This window comes from Papio anubis, chromosome 7 (genome assembly GCF_008728515.1).
Source record: "Papio anubis isolate 15944 chromosome 7, Panubis1.0, whole genome shotgun sequence".
NCBI lineage: Eukaryota > Metazoa > Chordata > Mammalia > Primates > Cercopithecidae > Papio > Papio anubis.
This window is the reverse complement of record NC_044982.1, coordinates 145,754,230-145,775,496: the sequence shown is the minus strand read 5'-3', so window position 1 is coordinate 145,775,496 and position 21,267 is coordinate 145,754,230. Positions and strand designations below refer to the sequence as shown.

Here is a 21,267-nt window from a genome sequence, read left to right as displayed (position 1 = left end):
TCATTTCTAGAATATCTCTTCTATTCTACCCTCCTGTGTGTTTTAAACTTCAAATTGATATATGAGCCTATCTTCAAAATTCTGTCTTTATGCTTATCATTGATATAAAACTAGACTTTTAAAAAATGTTTATTTGGAAGTAATTTCAAATTTACAAGAAAGTTGCAAAAGTTAAAAGTAATTCAAAGAATACTTGTATATCTATTGCCCTGATGCATCTATTGTTATATTGTTAACATTTTGCCTCATTTGTGTGCTCTCTCTCTTAGTAGCAACCCATTAAAATATAATGCAAGCCACACACATAGTTTTACATTTTCTAGTAACCACATTTCTCTACTAAAAAAATACAAAAAAACTAGCCGGGCGAGGTGGCGGGCGCCTGTAGTCCCAGCTACTCGGGAGGCTGAGGCAGGAGAATGGCGTAAACCCGGGAGGTGGAGCTTGCAGTGAGCTGAGATCCGGCCACTGCACTCCAGTCTGGGCGACAGAGCGAGACTCCGTCTCAAAAAAAAAAAAAAAAGAAAAAAAGTAAAAATAAGTTGGCCGGGCATGGTGGCTCACGCCTGTAATCCCAGCACTTTGGGAGGCCAAGGCGGGCGGATCACAAGGTCAGGAGATCGAGACCATCCTGGCTAACATGGTGAAACCTCGTCTCTACTAAAAATACAAAAAATTAGCCAGGTGTAGTGGTGGGCGCCTGTAGTCCCAGCTACTCAGGAGGCTGAGGCAGGAGAATAGCGTGAACCTGGGAGGCGGAGCTTGCAGTGAGCTGAGATGGTGCCACTGCCCTCTAGCCTGGGTGACGGAGCAAGACTACGTCTCAAAAAAAAAAAAAAAGGTAAAAATAAGTTAACTTTGGTAATATATATTTTATTTAATATATTAAAAATATTATTTCAGGCCAGGTGTGGTAGATCACGCCTGTAATGCCAGCACTTTGGGAGGCCGAGGCAGGCAGATCACGAGGTCAGGAGATCGAGACCATCCTGGCTAACATGGTGAAACCCCGTCTCTACTAAAAATACAAAAAATTAGCCGGGCATGGTGGCGGGCACTTGTAGTCCCAACTACTCAGGAGGCTGAGGCAGGAGAATGGCGTGAACCTGGGAGGCAGAGCTTGCAGTAAGCCGAGATCGCTCCGCTGCACTCCAGCCTGGGCGACAGAGTGAGACTCTGTCTCAAAAAAATATATATATGTATATATACACATACAATTTCAATATATAATCAATATTAAAAATAACTGAGATACTTTACTTTTTTTGTTTTGTTTTGTTTTTGTTTTGAGACAGAGTCTTGCTCGGTGCCCACGTTGGAGTGCAGTGGTGTCATCTCGGCTCACTGCCACCTCCGCCTCCCAGGTTCAAGCGATTCTCCAGCCTCAGCCTCCAAGGTAGCTGAGATTACAGCCACATGCCACCATACCCGGCTAATTTTTGTATTTTTAGTAGAGACAGGGTTTCACCATGTTGGCCAGGCTGGTCTTGAGCTCCTGACCTCAGGTGATCAGCCTGCCTCAGCCTCCCAAAGTGCTGGGATTACTGGCGTGAGCCACCACGCCCAGCCTACATTTTTTCTTTTTTTTTTTTTTTTGAGACGGAGTCTCGCTGTGTCGCCCAGGCTGGAGTGCAGTGGCCGGATCTCAGCTCACTGCAAGCTCCACCTCCCGGGTTCACGCCATTCTCCTGCCTCAGCCTCCCGAGTAGCTGGGACTACAGGCGTCCGCCACATCGCCCGGCTAGTTTTTTGTATTTTTTAGTAGAGATGGGGTTTCACCGTGTTAGCCAGGATGGTCTCGATCTCCTGACCTCGTGATCCACCCGTCTCGGCCTCCCAAAGTGCTGGGATTACAGGCTTGAGCCACCGCGCCCGGCCTGCCTACATTTTTTCATAGTAAATTTTTGAAATCCAGCGTGTAATTTACACTTAAACACATATCAGGTCAGACTGACCATGTTTCCAGTGCACATAACCAGATGTGACAAGTGACTGCAATATTGAACAGCGCAGCTTATGTACCCGTGCTTGCTCTACAGACCCTCTCTTGCAGACACTTTTTCCCTCTCTCTTTCCCCCTCTTTCTACCTACACATACTGTATGTGTGCGTGTATATACATACATACATGCATGTACGTACATACATACACATATATACATGTAGGTATATACACATATATACTTATGTAATTTTTTTGTGTATGCGTGTTCACATAATTGTATTTCTGAAGTATTTCAGGGTAAGTTGCATAGTTATGGGGCTTTACCTCTGAATGCACCAGTGTGTGTTTGCTAAGAATAGGGACATTCTTTTACATATCCATAGTATAGTTTCTACTTCAGTAAACTTACATTGATACAATCCTCTTATCTAATCTATTACTCTGTTGTATTAACATATTATCTAGTTTATTCTAATTTATATTCATATTCCAATTTTGTCATCTAATAATCTGTTTTCTAGCACTTCCCCACCTCCGGTACAGGATCTAGTCTGGGTCAGTTGTCATGTCTCTTTAGCCTCCTTTAATCTGGAACATTTCCCCAGCCTTTATTTTACTTTTGTGATACTGAATAAACATATAGTTCTCATAACACACACACTTTGTAAAGTAGATTGTTTTTAATGTGGGGTTTTCTAGTGTGAAACTAGTCTTTTGATATGCTTCACTACCTAATACGCTGCTTTCAGAGTAGTGAGTAAATATTTACTGATTCGATTAGGTGCCTTTTCATCAATAAAGCTTACATATAAGCTTGTTTTAAGTAATTTCCTAAACAATCTATTCCTAGTTCATATGGATAGTCTATGACCCACAGGACTTCAAAATATTATATGGGTGCCAGTTTTTAATGAGACTGTCAATGAGGATACTGTCAGATAAAATGCCTGGAGGAAATTTTAGAACTCTAAATTGAGAGCAAAGGAATTTGCTAGTTGAGAGGGTTGGGCATTCAGTAAATGTGAGTGAAAGTCAGAAGGCGAATGAGGTCGGGCAGTTAGTTCATGTAAAGACGGGAATCAAATCATGTTGACTACAAGGAATCTTATGCCCTCCTTCATTTTTCGCTTTCTCTCTCCTTGAACTGCCCTGTTTGTTTCAGGTGTGGTTTGTATGCTGAATTCTTCCTTTTTTCTGCTTCCTCTTTTACCCCTGCAAAGCATTGAACCCTATCCAGAGATAACTTTCACAGCTATGCTTTGTATCCAAACCTTTTGCAATGAAAAGTAAACCCAGGAGAGTCACTTTGCCAACTTTTTTTCAGAATTCTTTAGTCACCATTGATTACTTGAAGAAGCAGCTTGTGGGAAGCTGTTTTGTAAAGCTAAACTACATTTGCTGTGACTACAGTATCACCTGTCATTCTGTCCACGAATCTACTGCTAAGGAAATGGGACAGAGTGCATATGAGGAAGTGGAGGGCTGTACTGGGCTGCACTGCTTGGCTCTTAGCAAGCTGTGACTGCTTCTTGCGCTAATCATATAGATGTATTTGGCTTCTGGGTTTTTCTTTCTTCCCTAGGCATATGCACATGGGGGCTTTTTTTTTTTTTTAAAGAGTGAGATTTGAAAGTGGACTATGTTTATTTAATTCCCTTTTACCCAGAAACTTTATGCTAGCAATAATCATTAATGTGTTTTTTCTAGCATATGATTTAAATTTTACTCCACGTTACTTGATTCCTCAGATCTGACATTTTTTACCAGATCCTGGTCCATCAGCAGTATAGATACATTGAAGAACCAAAAGGTCATTCTTATTTTTGCTTTGTTTTGTTTTGTTTGTTTTTTTGAGACGGAGTCTCCCTCTATCGCCCAGGCTGGCGTGCAGTGGCGTGATCTTGGCTCACTGCAACCTCTGCCTCCTGGGTTCAAGCGATTCTTCTGCCTCAGCCTCGCCAAGTAGCTGGGACTACAGGCGCACGCCACCACGCCCGGCTAAGTAGAGACGAGGTTTCACCATGTTGACCAGGCTGGTCTCAAACTCTTGACCTCAGGTGATCCGCCTGCCTCGGCCTCCCAAAGTGCTGGGATTACAGGCATGAGCCACCGCGCCCAGCCAAGGTCATTCTTTTGAGTGCAGATGGCTCACAGGCTATCCTTTGAACTCTGCCTTTAGAAGGCCTTATAAACTGAGTGTCTATAGAGCACAGAAGAGACGCTACATACCTCAGCTGTTTGGTGGGTTACAGAGTGGGTTTTTTTTTAGGTAACCACAGGAACCAGGCCATCTGCCTTAGATAAATAAATGATATTATGTCACATGGGGCATTCTTTTTTAATATTAAAGAACATTCTTCATTCAAATTTTGAGAATTATTTCTTACAGGGTAGTTGATTAGCCTGTGGCACAATAAAAAGATTTTCTCTAAGCTTAAGTACCAAGAAGGCTTTATACACAAGAAGTCTAGGTCTTTCAAATCTTTTTTTTTTTTTTTTTTGAGACGGAGTCTCACCCTGTTGCCCAGGCTGGAGTGCAGTGGTGTGATCTGGGCTCACTGCAAGCTCTGCCTCCTGGGTTCACGCCATTCTTCTGCCTCAGCCTCCCCAGTAGCTGGGACTACAGGCGCCCGCCACCACGCCCAGTTAATTTTTTGTATTTTTAGTAGAGGCGGGGTTTCACTGTGTTAGTCAGGATGGTCTCCTGACCTTGTGATCCACCCGCCTCGGCCTCCCAAAGTGCTGGAATTACAGGCGTGAGCCACCACGCCCGGCAAAATCATTCTTTTTTGAGACAGAATCTCCCTCTGTCACCCAGGCTGGAGTGTAGTGGTGCAATCTTGGCTCATTGCAACCTCCGTCTCTGGTTCAAGCAATTCTTGTGCCTCAGGCTCTTGAGTAGTTGGGATTATAGGCCCCAGCTAATTTTTGTATTTTTAGTAGAGACGGGGTTTCACCATGTTGGCCAGGGTGGTCTTGAACTCCTGACTTGAGGTGATCCACCCTCCGTGGCCTCTCAGAGTGCTGGGATTATAGACGTGAGCCACTGTGCCCTGCCTAAAAGATTATTTAGAGAAAAAATATCCAATTATGAGGGAAAAATAAAATCATAATGTGTCCACAGAATTATGCATATGTTTTAAATGTTTCAAAGTATTTATATTGATTGGAGAAATGCTTAAAAGTTAAAAGAAGGCAGGATACTAAATTACATAATATAGTTATCTAAAAAGCATAGAAAAGTTACTAGAAGAAAATGCATTCATATATATATGGGGGAGTCTTGCACCGTCACCCAGGCTGGAGTACAGTGGCACAGTCTCGGCTCACGCAACCTCTGCCCCCTGTGTTCAAGTGATTCTCCCACCTCAGCCTCCCAAATAACTGGGAGTATAAGCGTGAGCCACGGCGCCTGGCTGACTGATTGATTGGTTGATTGATTCCCTCTTTCCTTCCTTCCTTCTTTCCTTCCTTCCTTCCTTCCTTCCTTCCTTCCTTCCTTCCTGCCTGCCTGCCTGCCTGCCTGCCTTCCTTCCCTCCCTCCCTCCCTCCCTCCCTCCCTCTCTCCTTCCCTCCCTTCCTTTTCTTTTCCTTTTCCTTCCTTTTTCTTTCCCTTTCCTTTCCTTTCCTTTTCTTTCTTTCTTTTTTTTTTTTTTGACATAGTCTTGCTCTGTCACCCAGGCTGGAGTGCAGTAGTGCAGTCTTGGCTCACTGCAGCCTCTGCCTCCCAGTTTCAAGTGATTCTCCTGCTTCACCCTCCCGAGTAGCTGGGATTAGAGGCACCCACTACCACGCCCAGCTAATTTTTTTGTATTTTTAGTAGAGACAGGGTTTTACCATGTTGGCCAGGCTGGTCTCAACTTCTGGCCTCAAGTGATCTGCCTGCCTCAGCCTCCCAAAGTGTTAGGATTACAGGCGTGAGCCACTGTGCCCAGCCAGAAAATATATTTATATTAACTATGGTTGTAATTGGTAGAACTTGGATCAGTGTTTTTCTATCTACTTCTCTTTTTTCCACATTTTCAAAGATATTTTTGCTTTTATAATTAAATAAACTTGGCCAGGCATGGTGGCTCACGCCTGTAATCCTAGTACTTTGGGAAGCCGAGATCACGAGGCAGATCACGAGATCAGGAAATCGAGACTATCCTGGCTAACATGGTGAAACCCCATCTCTACTAAAAATACAAAAAATTAGGTTGGGCACACACCTGTAATCCCAGCACTTTGAGAGGCCGAGGTGGGCGGATCACCTGAGGTCGGGAGTTCGAGACTAGCCTGACCAACATGGAGAAACCATGTCTCTACTAAAAATACAAAATTAGCCAAACGTGGTGACGCATGCCTGTAATCCCAGCTACTCGCAAGGCTGAGGTAGGAGAATTGCTTGAACCAGGGAGGCGGAGGTTGCAGTGAGCTGAGATCGTGCCATTGCATTCCAACCTGGGCAACAAGAGCGAAACTCCTTCTCAAAAAAAAAAAGAAAAAGAAAAAAAAAATTGGCCAGGCGTGTTGGCATGCACCTGTAGTCCCAGCTAACTCGGGAGGCTAAGGCAGGAGAATTGCTTGAATCCGGGAGGCAGAGATGAGCTGAGATAGTGCCACTGCAGTCCAGCCTGGGTGACAGAGTGAGACTCTGTCTCAAAATAAATAAATAAATATATAAATAAATACATAAATTAAAAATTAAATAAACTTTATTTTAAAAGCAGCCTTTCCATAATGTGCCTTAATTTTAAAATATCCCTTGGTATACATTACTGCAGGGGAGATGTGGGAGGTGGTTGAGGAGTCACTGGGTTGAAATGACTTAACAGAGTTCAAAGCAAAGAGTTCAAGTTTTGGCTCTCTTGTATGGTGCTGGCACTACTCTACATTCGTTTTTTGGAAAAGAGATGCAAGTAAATTCAATAGATAACTGTAACCCTGGTAAGTCCTGTTACCTAACTCTGGTTAAATCATTTATCAAGTGGGAGTAGTAGTGGGAGTAATAGCACCTGCCTTACAAGGTTGGGGTGAGGCTTAAATGATATGGTACTGTGAGCCCCGAAGTACCGTGCACATGGAAAGAAACCTCATTAAATGAACTTTCAGGCTACCGTAGCTAAAGCTTTTGCCAGTATATTTAATTTGTAAGAAATAATCACCGTGATTGACATGGTGTTCTGTTTGGTATATTTCACAATCAGAGAGGACCAGGTAAACTTCCGTGGATTCATGCGAACTTTGGCTCATTTCCGCCCCATTGAGGATAATGAAAAGAGCAAAGATGTGAATGGACCCGAACCACTCAACAGCCGAAGCAACAAACTGCACTGTAAGGAGCTAAAGTCTTCTGGCTTAAAATACTTGCTTTTCATTTCTTAAAAGTCATGTATGTACTCATTCATTATTTGAACAAGCATTTACAAGAGCATACTGGTTAAGACCTCAGACTCTGGAGCTAAACTGGCCAAGATTAAATACTAGTCTACTCTTTTTTGGCCGTGTGACTTTGGGCAAGGTACTTAACCTCTTTGGGCTTCACTTTTCTCTTCTGTCAAATAGGATTCTAAGGGGTTCCGCACTGGATTGTTGTGAGGATTAAATGAGTTAATAAATGTCAAGTGCTTCAAATAGTGCCTGGCATATACTAGGTACTTAATAAGTGTTACCTGGTATCATTGTAATTCATTGAGCACCTACTATGAGTAGGTGTGGAGGTGTGCCAGGCACTGTGTTAAGTGCTAGCGTGGCAATAGTGAACAAGATCCAGGCCCCACCTTTAAGGAATAATGACAATCCTCAACTTATCTTAGAATTTGATAGACACTGGATATGACTTAAGTAGTGGGGGACAGCTGGATATAGTGCAAGATTTAATTTTTATACCCATGTCTCATGCCCCTTTTCCTTTAATACTTGTTTGCTTTCCCTTCTGCCCTTACTGGTTCATGTATAATATTGCCCAATTCCTTACAACACTTCTCCAGGAAATTGAAATTAAAGTTCTCTTTTTATTCAATACAAGTTGAAATTGCAGTTGTATTAAAACTGACTGAAGGCTGAGCGCAGTGACTCATGCCTGTAATCCCAGCACTTTGGGAGGCCAAGGTAGGTGGATCACTTGAGCCCAGGAGTTTGAGACCAGCCTGGGCAACATGGTGAAACACTGTCTCTAATAAAAATACAAAAATTAGCCAGGTGTGGTGGCATGCACCTGTGGTCCCAGGTACTTGGGAGGCTGAGTTGGGAGAATTGCTTGAGCCTGAGAGGTCGAGACTGCAGTGAACCATGATGGCACCACTGCACTTCAAGCTAGGTGACAGAAACTCTGTCTCAACAAAGAAAAGAAAACAAAACAAAATCTTCCAAATAGCAGTAGTGGATTTGGGCGTTACTTGGTGTCTTAGGATGCCTTTAGCTGACTCAGCTGGCTTAAACAATAAGGAAATATATTAGCTCACTTTACAAGTCAGGTTAGGCCAGCAGGAGGGTTGATTCTGTTTCAAGCACTAGGGATTTTTCTCTTTACTCCGCCATCCTCATAGTCTGTTTTATCCTAAGGTATTTTGGTCACATGACAGCTCTCAGTTGTTAACAGGGCTTTTTTTTTTTTTTCTTGTTCACATCTGGCAGTAGAGGAAGAGAGATATATATAGAGAGAGATCGAGACTGAAATTGAGCAACACTCCTCCCAAGCATGGAATGTAAGTCCTTCCCCTCACTTTGATAAGTCAGTTTAGATCAGGAGAGTGCTGAGTGCCGAGGAGACTAGGCTAATGAGATTCCCCTCCTGATGCTGTGGTTGGGGTTCTGCTAGGGAAGAAGGTTGGAATGCCACAGAAATGGCAAACTTCAGGATGAGATAGAATAATAACACAGTGCTATGTAGGTTATGCTTGGTTTTATTTTGTTTTTGCTTAATTTTTTGAGATAGGGTCTCACTCTGTCACCCAGGCTGAGTGCAGTGGTGTGATCACGGTTCACTATGGCCTTGACTTTCCTGGCTCAAGTGATCCTTTTGCCTCAGCCTCTCAAGTTGCTGGGACCACAGGCGTGTGCCCTACACCCAGCTAATTTTTTATTTTCTAATTTTTTCTAGGGATAGGGTCTCACTATGTTGTCCAGACTGGTCTCTAAATCTTGGACACGAGCAATCATCCCACCTTGGCCTCCTGAAGTGCTGGGATTACAGGCATGAGCCTCCATACCCAGCCTGTTTTTTTCATTACATACTTTAGTCTTGGCTGTAGGATTAACTTTTATAGGAAACTAAAAATTAATTAGAATTCTGTTGCAGTCTAGGTGTAGGGATCACATTCATGTAATTAGACCAGTAAAACCAAAGCTATTCTAAGGCCAAAGAAAAGACTAGAAGAGTCCAAGAAGTCCTCAGTTTCTATCTAAATGTGTTGCTTCTCTTTGAAGTTCCCACAGGGCTATATAAGCTGTAGGATGGTGCCTCTTATTGTAGACTGAGAGCAATTGAATGTCATATATCTAGCAACACATTTGCCACTGAGACACATTTACCTTCGAGAAAGGGGATGTGGGCTGGGTGCGGTGGCTCACTCCTGTAATCCCAGCACTTTGGGAGGCTGAGGCAGGCGGATCACCTGAGGTCAGGAGTTCGAGACAAGCCTGGCCAACATAGTGAAACCCCATTTCTACAAAAATACAAAAAAAAATTAGCCAGGCATGATGACGGGTGCCTGTAATCCCAGCTACTCAGGAGGCTGAGGCGAGAGAATTGCTTGAACCCAGGAGGCGGAGGCTGCAGTGAGCCAAGATTGTGCCATTGCACTCCTGCCGGGGTGATAGAGCAAGACTCTGTCTCAAAAAAAAAAAAGAAAGGGTATGTGTTACTTAGAAATGTGAGTTTACAGGCCAGACGTGATGGCTCATGCCTGTAATCCCAGCACTTTGGGAGGCCAAGGCGGGTGGATCACTTGAGATCAGGAATTCAAGACCAGTCTGGGCAACATGGTGAAACCCCATCTCTACTAAAAATACAAAAAATTAGCCGGGCGTGGTGGCGGGCGCCTGTAATCCCAGTTACTCGGGAGGCTGAGACAGGAGAATGGTTTGATCCTGGGGGGCGGAGGTTGCAGTGAGCTGAGATTGCACCACCGCTGTCCAGCCTGGGCAACAGAGCAAGACTCCATCTCAAAAAAAAAAAAAAAAAGAAATGTGGGTTTACAGAGGAGTGGAACCAAATTTTATTATGGGTTATCCTTTGCATAGAATACTGTCTTCAGGGACTCTGAGAACACACTTTGTCCTATTTCTTTTTTATGCCACAATGAGAGAATTTTAATCACAATCAGCAAGGCTCAACTATGCCCATGTAGGCACAGGCCCAAATACATATAGTGCCACTCTGCTCTTCTGTTTGTCTCCTAGAAGTGGTACCTTATTGCTTTCCTCTTTGAACTGGTGAGGGTATAATAATGCTTTGTGTAGGCCAGGCGCAGTGGCTCATGCCTGTAATCCCAGCACTTTGGGAGGCTGAGGCGGGTGGATTACCTGAGGTCAGGAGTTCGAGACCAGCCTGACCAACATGGTGAAACCATGTCTCTTCTAAAAATACAAAATTAGCCAGGCATGGTGGCGCATGCCTGTAATCCCAGCTACTTGGGAGGCTGAGGCAGGAGAATTGCTTGAACCTGGGAGGCAGATATTACTGTGAGCCAAGATCACGCGATTGCACTCCAGACTGGGCAATAAGAGCAAAACTCCATCTCAAATAATAATAATAATAATAATAATGCTTTGTGTAAAAGATACAGCCCTATGTACAGGTGGATAGTGTTAAAAAAAAAAAAAAAAGTGAAAAGTATAATTCATCTTAGAATGCCCAGGGCATGGTAAGTAAGAGAGAATTCTAGAGGTTTACAGGTTTTCCTTCCCACATTCTAATTGTCTTCTTAAATGGTTTAAGTTTTTATAAAACATAATGATGTGGAAAGTAGAGTCTACATTAGAATATTTTTTTGGGTGTTGAGGAGTATAGGTGGAGTAGAGCTTGGGAGAGTAGCCAGGAAGAAATAGCAGCATTATTCATAGAATCCAAAAGGTAGAAGCAATCCTAGTATCCATCGACAGATCAATGGATAAATAAAATGTTGGGTACACATACAATGGAATATTAGTCTGTATTAAAATAGAAAATTCTGAGGCCAGGCTCAGTGGCTCACGCCTGTAATCCCAACACTTTGGGAAGCCGAGGCGGTTGGATCATGAGATCAGGAGTTCGAGACCAGCCTGGCCAATATGGTGAAATCCCATCTCTACTAAAAATACAAAAATGAGCCTGGTGCGGTGGTGGATGTGTGTAATCCTAGCTACTTGGGAGGCTGAGGCAGGAGAATTGCTTGAACCCGGGAGGCGGAGGTTGCAGTGAGCTGAGATTATACCACTGCACTCTAACCTGGGTGATGGAGCAAGACTCCATCTCCAAAAAAAAGGAAATTCTGGCACATGGTACAACATGGATGAATCTTGAAGACATTTTGCTGAGTGAAATAAAGTGGATATAAAGGACAAATATTGTATGATTCCTCTTATGTGAGGTTTCCAGAGTGGTCATATTTGTAGAGACACAAAGTAGAACAGTGGTTGCCCAAGGCTGGGGGATGGTGGTGGTGATGGTAATGGAGTTATTGTTAAAAGGGTACATTTTCTGCTGGTGAAGATGCAGAAGTTATGGGGAGATGGATGGTGGTGATGCTTGCACAACAGTGTGAAAGTACTTAATGCCACAGAACTGTACCTCTAGAAAAGGTTTAAATGATAAGTTTTATGTATATTTTACCACAATTAAAAACAAAAAAGCAGCAGCCGGGAATGGTGAATGGTGGCTCATGCCTGTAATCCCAACACTTTGGGAGGACAAGGTGGGCGGATTGCCTGAGGTCAGGAGTTTGAGACCAGCCTGGCTAACATGGTGAAACCCTGTCTCTACTAAAAATACAAAAATTAGCTGGGCATGGTTGCACCTACCTGTAGTCCCAGCTACTCAGGAGGTTAAGACAGGGAAATTGCTTGAACCCAGAAGGCAGAGGTTTCAGTGAGCCAAGATCATGCCACTGCACTCCAGCCTGGGCGACAGAGCAAGACTCCGTCTCCCAAAAAGAAAAAAAAAAAAAAAAAAAAGAAGCAATAGCATTGATTGAAGTAAAGGTAAAGGTTTGTAGCCTGGACAACAGAATGAGACCCAGTATCTACCAAAAAAAAAAAAAAATTGAGCTGGGCATGGTGGCACACACCTGTATTCCTAGCTACTCAGTAGGCTGAGGCAGGAGGATCACTTGAGCCCAGAAGTTTGGGGCTGCAGTGAGCCATGATTGCACCACTGCACTCCAGCCTGGGCGACAGAGTTGAGACCCCATCTCTTAAAAAAAATAAAAATAAAAAATAAAAAAGGAAGGTAAAGGTTTGACTGAGATCATTCTTTTGGTTTTTCATTAAGCAAATGTTTGAGCACCTACTACATGCCAGGTACTATTTTAGGCCCAGGATACAGTGATGAATAAATCAGATATGGCCCTTGCTTTCTTAGAACTTACGATCTAATAAGAGAGACAGACTATAGAGAAGATGGGTGAATAAACAAGATTTATTGTGGCAAGGTCTGTGAAGGAAGTGAATACATGAGATGAGAAAGGCATGGGGAGATGTCACTACTTTAGAAAGAGTGGTCGGTGAAAACCTCTCTGAGGAGTTGAAATTTGAGCTAAAGGTCCCGGCACAGTGGCTCACTGCTATAATCCTAGCACTTTGGGAGACTGAGGCAGGAGGATTGCTTGAGCCCAGGTGTTCAAGACCAGCTGTCCGGGTGTGGTGGCTCACGCCTGTAATCCCAGGACTTTGGGAGACTGAGGCGGGTGGATCACAAGGTCAAGAGATCGAGACGATCCTGGCCAACATGGTGAAACCCCATCTCTACTAAAAATACAAAAATTAGCCAGGCGTGGTGGCGCGTGCCTTAATCCCAGCTCCTCAGGAGGCTGGGGCAGGAGAATTTCTTGAACCTGGGAGGCGGAGGTTGCAGTGAACCGAGATCATGCCACTGAACTCCAGACTGGGCAAAAGAGCAAGACTCCATCTCAAAAAAAATTGATTTATCTAGACAAAGACCTTGTACCTTTCACCAGCCTGGGCAACATAGTGAGACCCTAGCTCTACAAAAATTTTTAAAAATTAGCCAGGCGTGGTGTCTGTGGTTCCCACTACTCTGGAGGCTGAGGTGAGAGGATCCTTTGAGCCTGGGAGGTTCAGGCTGTAGTGAGTCATGATTGTGCTGCTGCACCCAGCCTGGGAGACAGAGCAGGACCCTGTCTGAAAAAATAAATAAATAAAAATAAAATTAATCAACCACATTAAACAGAACAGAAAAAATATATATATCAGAAGTCTCTCCTAGCTACTTCCTTTCTCTGGAATTCTGATACATACCTTACAAGGAGTAAATTAGATTTTATAATTACTTTTATGTCATCTTTCAGTGGACTCACCCTTTTATTTTGGAGGGGAATGATACTTAAACCGGTAAATATTAATCCATGTTCTTATGCCTTTGTGCCTAATAATAGCTCTGCCTGGAATGGCCACGCCTTGGCACATTTCAGTTTGTCTTTCAGGGCCTTGTTCAAATGTTACCGCACCTTGATGTTTCCCCAGCTCCACCAGAAAGCCACGTCCGCCATACACTTTGTTCCCCCAACAGTTTGGATATGTTGTAGTGCTTAGGATGTAAGTAGGATGTATTCGAGAGAGTCGTGTATGTTGTTCTCCTCTACTAGATAGTGAGTTCCTAAGGACAGAGTCTAAATCCATGGATCTTAATAGCTCTAGAGCAGTGGATTTGGGACTTTTAGGGTTTGCAGCACTCTGTTTAAGACCCACAATCTTAGTGGCATTCTTGAAGTGATTCAAAACCTAAAAACCACACTAAATTCAGTTGTGGCACAAGACATTCACGTCCTCGGGCTGGCGATTTGTCACCACACCTATAAAATCACCCAGAGATAACACCCTATTCTGTTGGTAGCGCTTCAGCAACAGTGGCAGAAATCTAATGACTTTGCTTTTCTGATTTCTATCTCATGGACCTAAGCAAAGTTCTCCTATATCCTAGTTTCTAGAAGGCTTAAAGAGAAAGAAACATGATAAGGCCAGGAGACCATCTGAGCCATCATATTTACTTGAAACTCAATTTCTTTACCTGCGGGACTCCCCAGTGGTAGAGAATTACTTGAAATTCGAGACAGTTTTGCCCAGGAGGCTCTTTTCCCAAAGCAGTGCTTTGTGTGGGCAGCTCTCATGGTGCCTGTGTGGTGCCTGTTGTTGGTTCTCCCTGAGTGGTACCTGGTAGAACTGATGTTTGTGTGAGGTGACCTAACTTGCAGAACCACGTAAGGTGTGTGTTGGGGGGCTGTTTAACATTCTAGGTTAAGAAAAAGGACATTTGGCTTTCTTTTTATGAAGTTTTCTGATTTATTGGAAGAGGGAGCATACTTCATTTAACCTAAGAACTCATCAATTCTCAATTCTTCAGTGTTACAACTTTTTAAAAGCCCTATAAGTAATGGCAGTTGTTCTTGGAAAATTGATTAATTGGCTGTCAGTTTTCTGTCTAGTGTCTTATATATTTAGTGCCTTGAGAAGGGGCATCACACTACAGAATTTTGACTAACTTTATGTTTTTCCCTTACAGTTGCTTTTCGACTGTATGATTTGGATAAAGATGAAAAGATCTCCCGTGATGAGCTGTTACAGGTATGTCGGCGAGCTCCTGGAGAACTTGTGCTTGGACTCTGCCTGCTTATTATTATGGGCAGGACCTGTTCTTTAGTAAGCGTTTATTTAATACCTGCTATGTGCAGAGTCTTGTCCTGGTTATAAGGCAAAGGAGATGACCTGGGAAAACCTGAAATGGCTCATTATGTTTTCATAGACGATGTCTCCACCATCTAAAAGCTAACTAGGCTGGGCATAGGGGCTCACGCCTGTAATCCCAACACTTTGGGATGCCAAGGCGGGGGGATCACCTGAGGTCAGGAATTCAAGAGCAGCCTGGCAATACAAAAAGTGAAGGGGTGGCCTGCCCCACACCTGTGGGCGTTTCTTGTTAGGTGGGACTTGAGAAAAGAAATGAGACACAGAGACAAAGTATAGAGAAAGAAAAAGTGGGCCCCAGGGACCGGCGCTCAGCATACAGAGGACCCACTCGTTACCATCTTAGAAAAAGGGAAGTGGCAGGATAATAGGATCATCGTAGGGAGAAGGTCAGCAGTAAGACATATGAATAAAGATCTCTGTGACATGAATAAGTTTAAGGAAAAGTGCTGTGCCTTGATATGCATATGCAAACATCTCCATAAACTTTTTTAGTGCGCAAAGAGCAGCATTGTGCTAGCAAGTCCCACCTTTCGCCCTAAGGCGGTTTTCTCCTTTCTCAGTAAACAGAACATACAATCGAGTATTACACCGAGATGTTCCATTGCCCAGGGACGGGCAGGAGACTGATGCTTTTCTCTATCTCAGCTGCCAAGAGACCTTCTTTCCTCTTGTACTGGTCCTCCTCAGCACAGACCCTTCACGGGTGTCAGGCTGGGGGACGATCGGGTCTTTCCCATCCCACGAGGCCATATTTCAGACTATCACATGGGGAGAAACCTTGGACAATACCTAGCTTTCCTAGGCAGAGGTCCCTGCGACCTTTGGCAGTGTATGTGTCCCTGGGTACTTGAGATTAAGAGAATGGTGATGACTTTTCACAAGCATACTGCCTTCAGGCACTTGTTTAACAAAGCACACCCTGCACAGCCCAAAATCTGTCAAACTTTCAGTCACCACAGCACATGTCTCTTGCAAGGACAAGGTTGGGGGTAGGGTCACAGATTAACAGCATCTCAAATACAGAACAAAATGGAATCTCTTATGTCTACTTCTTTCTATATAGACACAGTAACAGTCTGATCTTTCTTTTCCCCACAAAAAGTAGCTGTCCATGGTGGTGGGTGCCTGTGATCCCAGCTACTCGGGAGGCTGAGGCAGTAGAATTGCTTGAACCCAGAAGGCGGAGGTTGCTGTGAGCTGAGATTGCGCCACTGCACTCCAGCCTGAGCGACAAGAGCGAAACTCTATCTCAAAAAAAAAAAAAAGTAAATAAATAAAAGCTAACTAAATGGCTTTTAGGTACTGACTGAGAGTTAAAATATACAACGTGGTTTACATCAGGTAATTCATTTATTGCCAAATCAGATTATTGGCAGCCAGGTAATTCTGATGATACTTAGTTAAATGCAGACATTTAGTCTGTCCTTAGGGTTGACTAAGAGTCAAGGAGCTGCTGCTGTGCTGGTGTACCCTTAGCCAACTGCCCACTGTTCTTTGTTGCTCCAAGGGATGATTCCCTGTTTTCCTACTAGCAGTGACTGGCATTTCATCCTAGGATGAAATTAGTCAGGGCAGATTCAGGAGCAACCCAACGTATTCTTACATTTCTATGAGCAAAAAACAAAACAGTCTGCAGGTCAGTGTTAGCGTCCCTTGCTTTTGAGTTGGGAATTTCTTCAGCGAGAAGAGTTTATTTTCTTGAAAGTTGCTACATATGGTTTTCTGAGTTCTGAAGAAAAAAGACAGTGGCAGTCACTCTGTAGTTGCATGTGTTTATTCTCTGACTCAGATCTGACCTCAGGTGATCCACCCACCTCGGCCTCTCAAAGTGCTGGGATTACAGGTGTGAGCCACCACGCCTGGCCCATGTTTTCTTAATATGATTCCTGTGAAAGTATTGGTTGAACTTTTGGAGGTTATTATCTTGATTGTGAGGACAGTGCCATGGGCGGGTACATATGTTAAACCTTATCCAATTGTACATATTACTTTTTTTTTTTTTTTTTTTTGTATTTTTAGTAGAGACAGGATTTCATCATATTGGCCAGGCTGGTCTCGAACTCCTGACCTCAAGTAATCCACCCACCTCAGCCTCCCAAAATGCTGGGAGTATAAGCATGAACCATCATGCCTGGCCCCAACTGTCCATTTTAAATATGTACATTTTATTGTATATTATTTATACTTCAATAAAGATACTCTACTCCCCAACTCATTTTATGAGGCTAGCATAACTTTTGCCTGACAATCATTTTTTTTTTTTTTTTTTTGAGACAGAGTCTCACTTTGTTGCCCGGGCTGGAGTGCAATGTCACCATCTCAGTTTACTGCAACCTCCGCCACCCAGGTTCAAGCAATTCTCGTGCCTTAGCCTCCTGAGTAACTGGGATTACAGACATGCTCCACCATGCCTGGCTAATTTTTGTGTTTTTAGTAGAGACGGGGTTTCGCCACGTTGGCCAGGCTGGTCTTGAACTCTTGGGCTCAAGCAGTCCACCCACCTCAGCCTCCCAAAGTGCTGGGATTACAGGCATACCCGGCCACACCTGACAATCTTATAAAAGACAGTATAAGAAACGAAAATTAGGGGCCGGGCATGGTGGCTCATGCCTTTAATCTGAGCACTTTGGGAGGCCGAGGCAGGTGGATCACAAGGTCAGGAGATTGAGACCATCCTGGCTAACATGGTGAAACCCCATCTCCCCTGTCTCTACTAAAAATACAAAAAATTAGCCGGGCATTGTGGCGGGCGCCTGTAGTCACAGTTACTCGGGAGGCTGAGGCAGGAGAATAGCATGAACCCAGGAGGCAGAGCTTGCAGTGAGCCGAGATTGTGCCACTGCACTCCAACCTGGGTGACAGAGCAAGACTGTCTCAAAAAAAAAGAAAAGAAAATTATAGCTCAATCTCTTTTACGCAAATAGTTGTAAAAATCCCAAACAAAATATTAACACACTGAATCCAGCAATATATAATATAATATATATATTATAGCCAAGGATATATTATAGCCAAGGTGCAATTGTACTAGAAATTCAAAGTCGGTTTAACATTAGAAAATCAACCAATATATTTCACCCACACCAACACTTTAAAGAAGAAAAATTGAGTGGTCTTTTCCATAGAAAAATGTAATGGATAAAATCATCATCCATTTATTTTATTTTATTTACTTATTTATCTTTTTTTTTTTTTTTGAGATGGCGTTTCGCTCTGTCACCCGGGCTGGAGAGCAGTGGCACGATCTTAGCTCAGTGCAACATCTGCCTCCCGGGTTCAAGCAATTCTCCTGACTCAGCCTCCCATGCAGCTGGGATTATAGGCATGCACCACCACGTGCTGTTAATTTTGTATTTTTAGTAGAGATGGGGTTTCACCATGTTGGTCCAGGGTGGTCTCGATCTCCTGACTTCAGATGATCCACCTGCCTCGGCCTCCCAAAGTGTGTGAGCCAGCTTGCCTGGCCTCACCATCCATTCATGATTAAAAAAAAAAAGTCTTAGAAAACCAGAAGTAGAGGGAACCTTTCTTAAATCAATAAAGCGTATATATAAAAACCTTCACCAAACATTAAAAATAATAGTAGGCTGCGTGCTTTGTTTCACCCCTGTAATTCCAGCTACTCGGGAGGCTGAAGTAGGAGAATCATTTGAACCTAGGAGGAGGAGGTTGCAGTGAGCCGAGATCGGGCCACTGCTCTCCAGCCTTGGCAACAGAGCAAAACTCTGTCTTAACAATAATAATAATAATTCACTATTAAACTTCTTTTTTTTTATTTTTTTGAGACAGAGTCTTGCCCTGTCACCCAGGCTGGAGTGCAGTGGTGCGATCTCAGCTCACTGCAACCTCCACCTGGGTTCAAGCGATTCTCTTGCCTCAGCCTCCCGAGTAGCTGGGACTATAGGCACCTACCACCACGCCTGACTATCTTTTGTATTTTTAGTAGAGACAGAGTTTCACCATGTTGGCCAGTCTGGTCTTAAATTCCTGACCTTGTGATCAGCCCACCTCAGCCTCCCAAAGTGCTGGGATTACAGGCGTGAGCCACCGCACCCGGCCTGAAGAACTTTGACTGGAACAATAAGTGGCGGCATGGACAGGCGGAGGGAGCACTGGGCTGGGGATGGAGGCCTGGGCAGATAGCTCATGCCACTGCTTCCTGGGACCCGAGTCAAGCCACCTCTGGGCCGTCATGTCCTCATTAACAGATCGGATGAGATGACCTTTTTTTTTTCTTTTTTGAGACAGTCTCACTACATTGCCCAGGCTGGCTTGAACACTTGGGCTCAAGTGATTCTCTGGCCTTAGCCTTCCAAGCAGGTGGGACCAGTAGCTGGGATGACATACATGTGTCATTTGCACCTGGTGAAATGATGTTAAAGACACCACCACTTCTATCCCCACCCTCCAACTCACACTATAGATAACCATACATAATCCAGTTTTATAATTCTACAAATAAAACACCTCAAAATATTTGGTCTGGGATCTGAAGAAGCTGCTGTTTGAGGTTGGATTCATCTGCTTGGCCACACACAGGGAATATGGCAAATGAGTTGTCTATTGATTATCTTTGCTAGCATTCTCTTTTTTTTTTTTTTTTTTTTTGAGATGGAGTCTCGCTCTGTTGCCCAGGCTAGAGTGCAGTGGCATGATCTCAGCTCACTGCAACCTCCTCCTCCCGGGTTCAAGTGATTCTCCTGCCAAGGCACACACTACCATGCCCGGCTAATTTTTGTATTCTTAGTAGAGATGGGTTTCACCGTGTTCTTCAGGCTGGTCTCGAACTCCTGACCTCGTGATCTGCCTGCCTCGGCTTCCCAAAGTCCTGGGATTACAGGCATGAGCCACTGCACCCGGTGCATTGTCTCTTTTTATTAATCCTTCTATTTGTGTACATTTGTACCTAAAATGTACAACTTCCAATTTTCTTTTTTTTTTCTTTTTTTTGAGAGGGAGTGTCTCTCTTGTCGCCCAGGCTGGAATGCAGTGGCGTAATCTCGGCTCACTGCAACCTCCACCTTCTGGGTTCAAGCGATTCTGCCTCAGCCTCGCAAGTAGCTGGGATTACAGGTGCCCACCACCATGCCTAGCTAATTTTTGTATTTGTAGTAGAGATGGGGTTTCACCATGTTGGCCAGGGCTGGTCTCGAACTCCTGATCTCAGATGATCCACCCACCTCGGCCTCCCAAAGTGCTGGGATTACAGGCGTGAGCCACCACCCCCGACCACAACTTCCAATTTTCAACAATTAGTTTATTTAAAAAATAATCAGTTTGGATACAAATCAGTATTTCAGCTTTTTTTCTTTTTAGAAAATCATGTAATTTACTATTGATGGATTGATTGATTGACTGATAGGGTCTCTCTCTGCTGCCTAGTCTGGAATGCAGCGACTATTCACAGGCATGATCATAGCACACTGCAGCCTTGAACTCCTGGGCTCAGACCATCCTCCTGCCTCAGCCTCCCGAGTAGCTGGAACTATAGGCACGCGCTACCACACCCGGCTTGTAATTTTGCTCTTGTTGCCCAGGCTGGAGTGCAGTGGTGCAATTTCAGCTCACTGCAACCTCTGCCTCCCGGGTTCAAGTGATTATCATGCATCAGCCTCCCGAGTAGCTGGGATTACTGGTATGTACCACCACACCCAGCTAATTTTGTATTTTTAGTAGAGACAGGGTTTCTCCACCATGCCCGGCCCATGAAATCGATTTTTAAAAAGCAAATTACAGGCCGGGCGCAGCGGCTCACGTCTGTAATCCCAGCACTTTGGGAGGCCAAAGCAGGCAGATCACCTGAGGTCGGGAGTTCGAGACCAGCCTGACCAATGTGGCAAAACCCCGTCTCTACTAAAAATGCAAAAATTAGCCAGGCATGGTGATGGGCACCTGTAATCCCAACTACTCGAGAGGCTGAGGCAGGAGAATCACTTGAACCTGGAAGGTGGAGGTTGCGGTGAGCCGAGATCATGACATTGCATTCCAGCCTTGGCAATAGAGCAAGACTCCATCTCAAAAAAAAAAAAAAAAAAAAAAACTCATGAGATTGTAGAAGGAAGTAAAGGAGTAAAGGAGTGGAGGAAAGGAAGCCTGTGAACCACTGGACTAGAGGCCCTTTCCTTCCTGTGGAAAAGCTCAGTTCTTACCATCTGAAGACAGAGGTGGCTGACTGCAGTAATAATATAAGGAGTCAGAAAGGTACCCTGTCCCCCATTTTATATTGCCTAAGAACCAGCCTTTCCATATTGCCTGACAGTCAAATTGTTAAAGTTGCTTATTTTGTTTAAGGAAGCAATTTTCAAAGTATGTTTACACCCTAAAGATGTTAATAGAATTCCCAGGGGCCCGAGGATTGGTTAAGTTTAAGACAGATTTAGTGAAACAGTGTTAAATTCTCTTACTCAATTCTCACAACCCTTTAATTGTGCTTGTTAT

At 43.9% G+C, this 21,267-nt stretch overlaps 1 protein-coding gene across 1 annotated transcript in view; it reads left to right on the top strand.

The window, feature by feature from the left end:
• CHP1 (calcineurin like EF-hand protein 1) overlaps window positions 1-21,267 on the top strand; it is a 50,964-nt gene that overhangs the window by 24,793 nt on the left and 4,904 nt on the right. Inside the window, exons 4-5 of the mRNA XM_003900799.3 lie at window positions 7,134-7,261; window positions 14,645-14,706. Coding sequence (XP_003900848.1) covers window positions 7,134-7,261; window positions 14,645-14,706 — 190 coding nt within the window. The remainder of the gene's footprint in view (window positions 1-7,133; window positions 7,262-14,644; window positions 14,707-21,267) is intronic.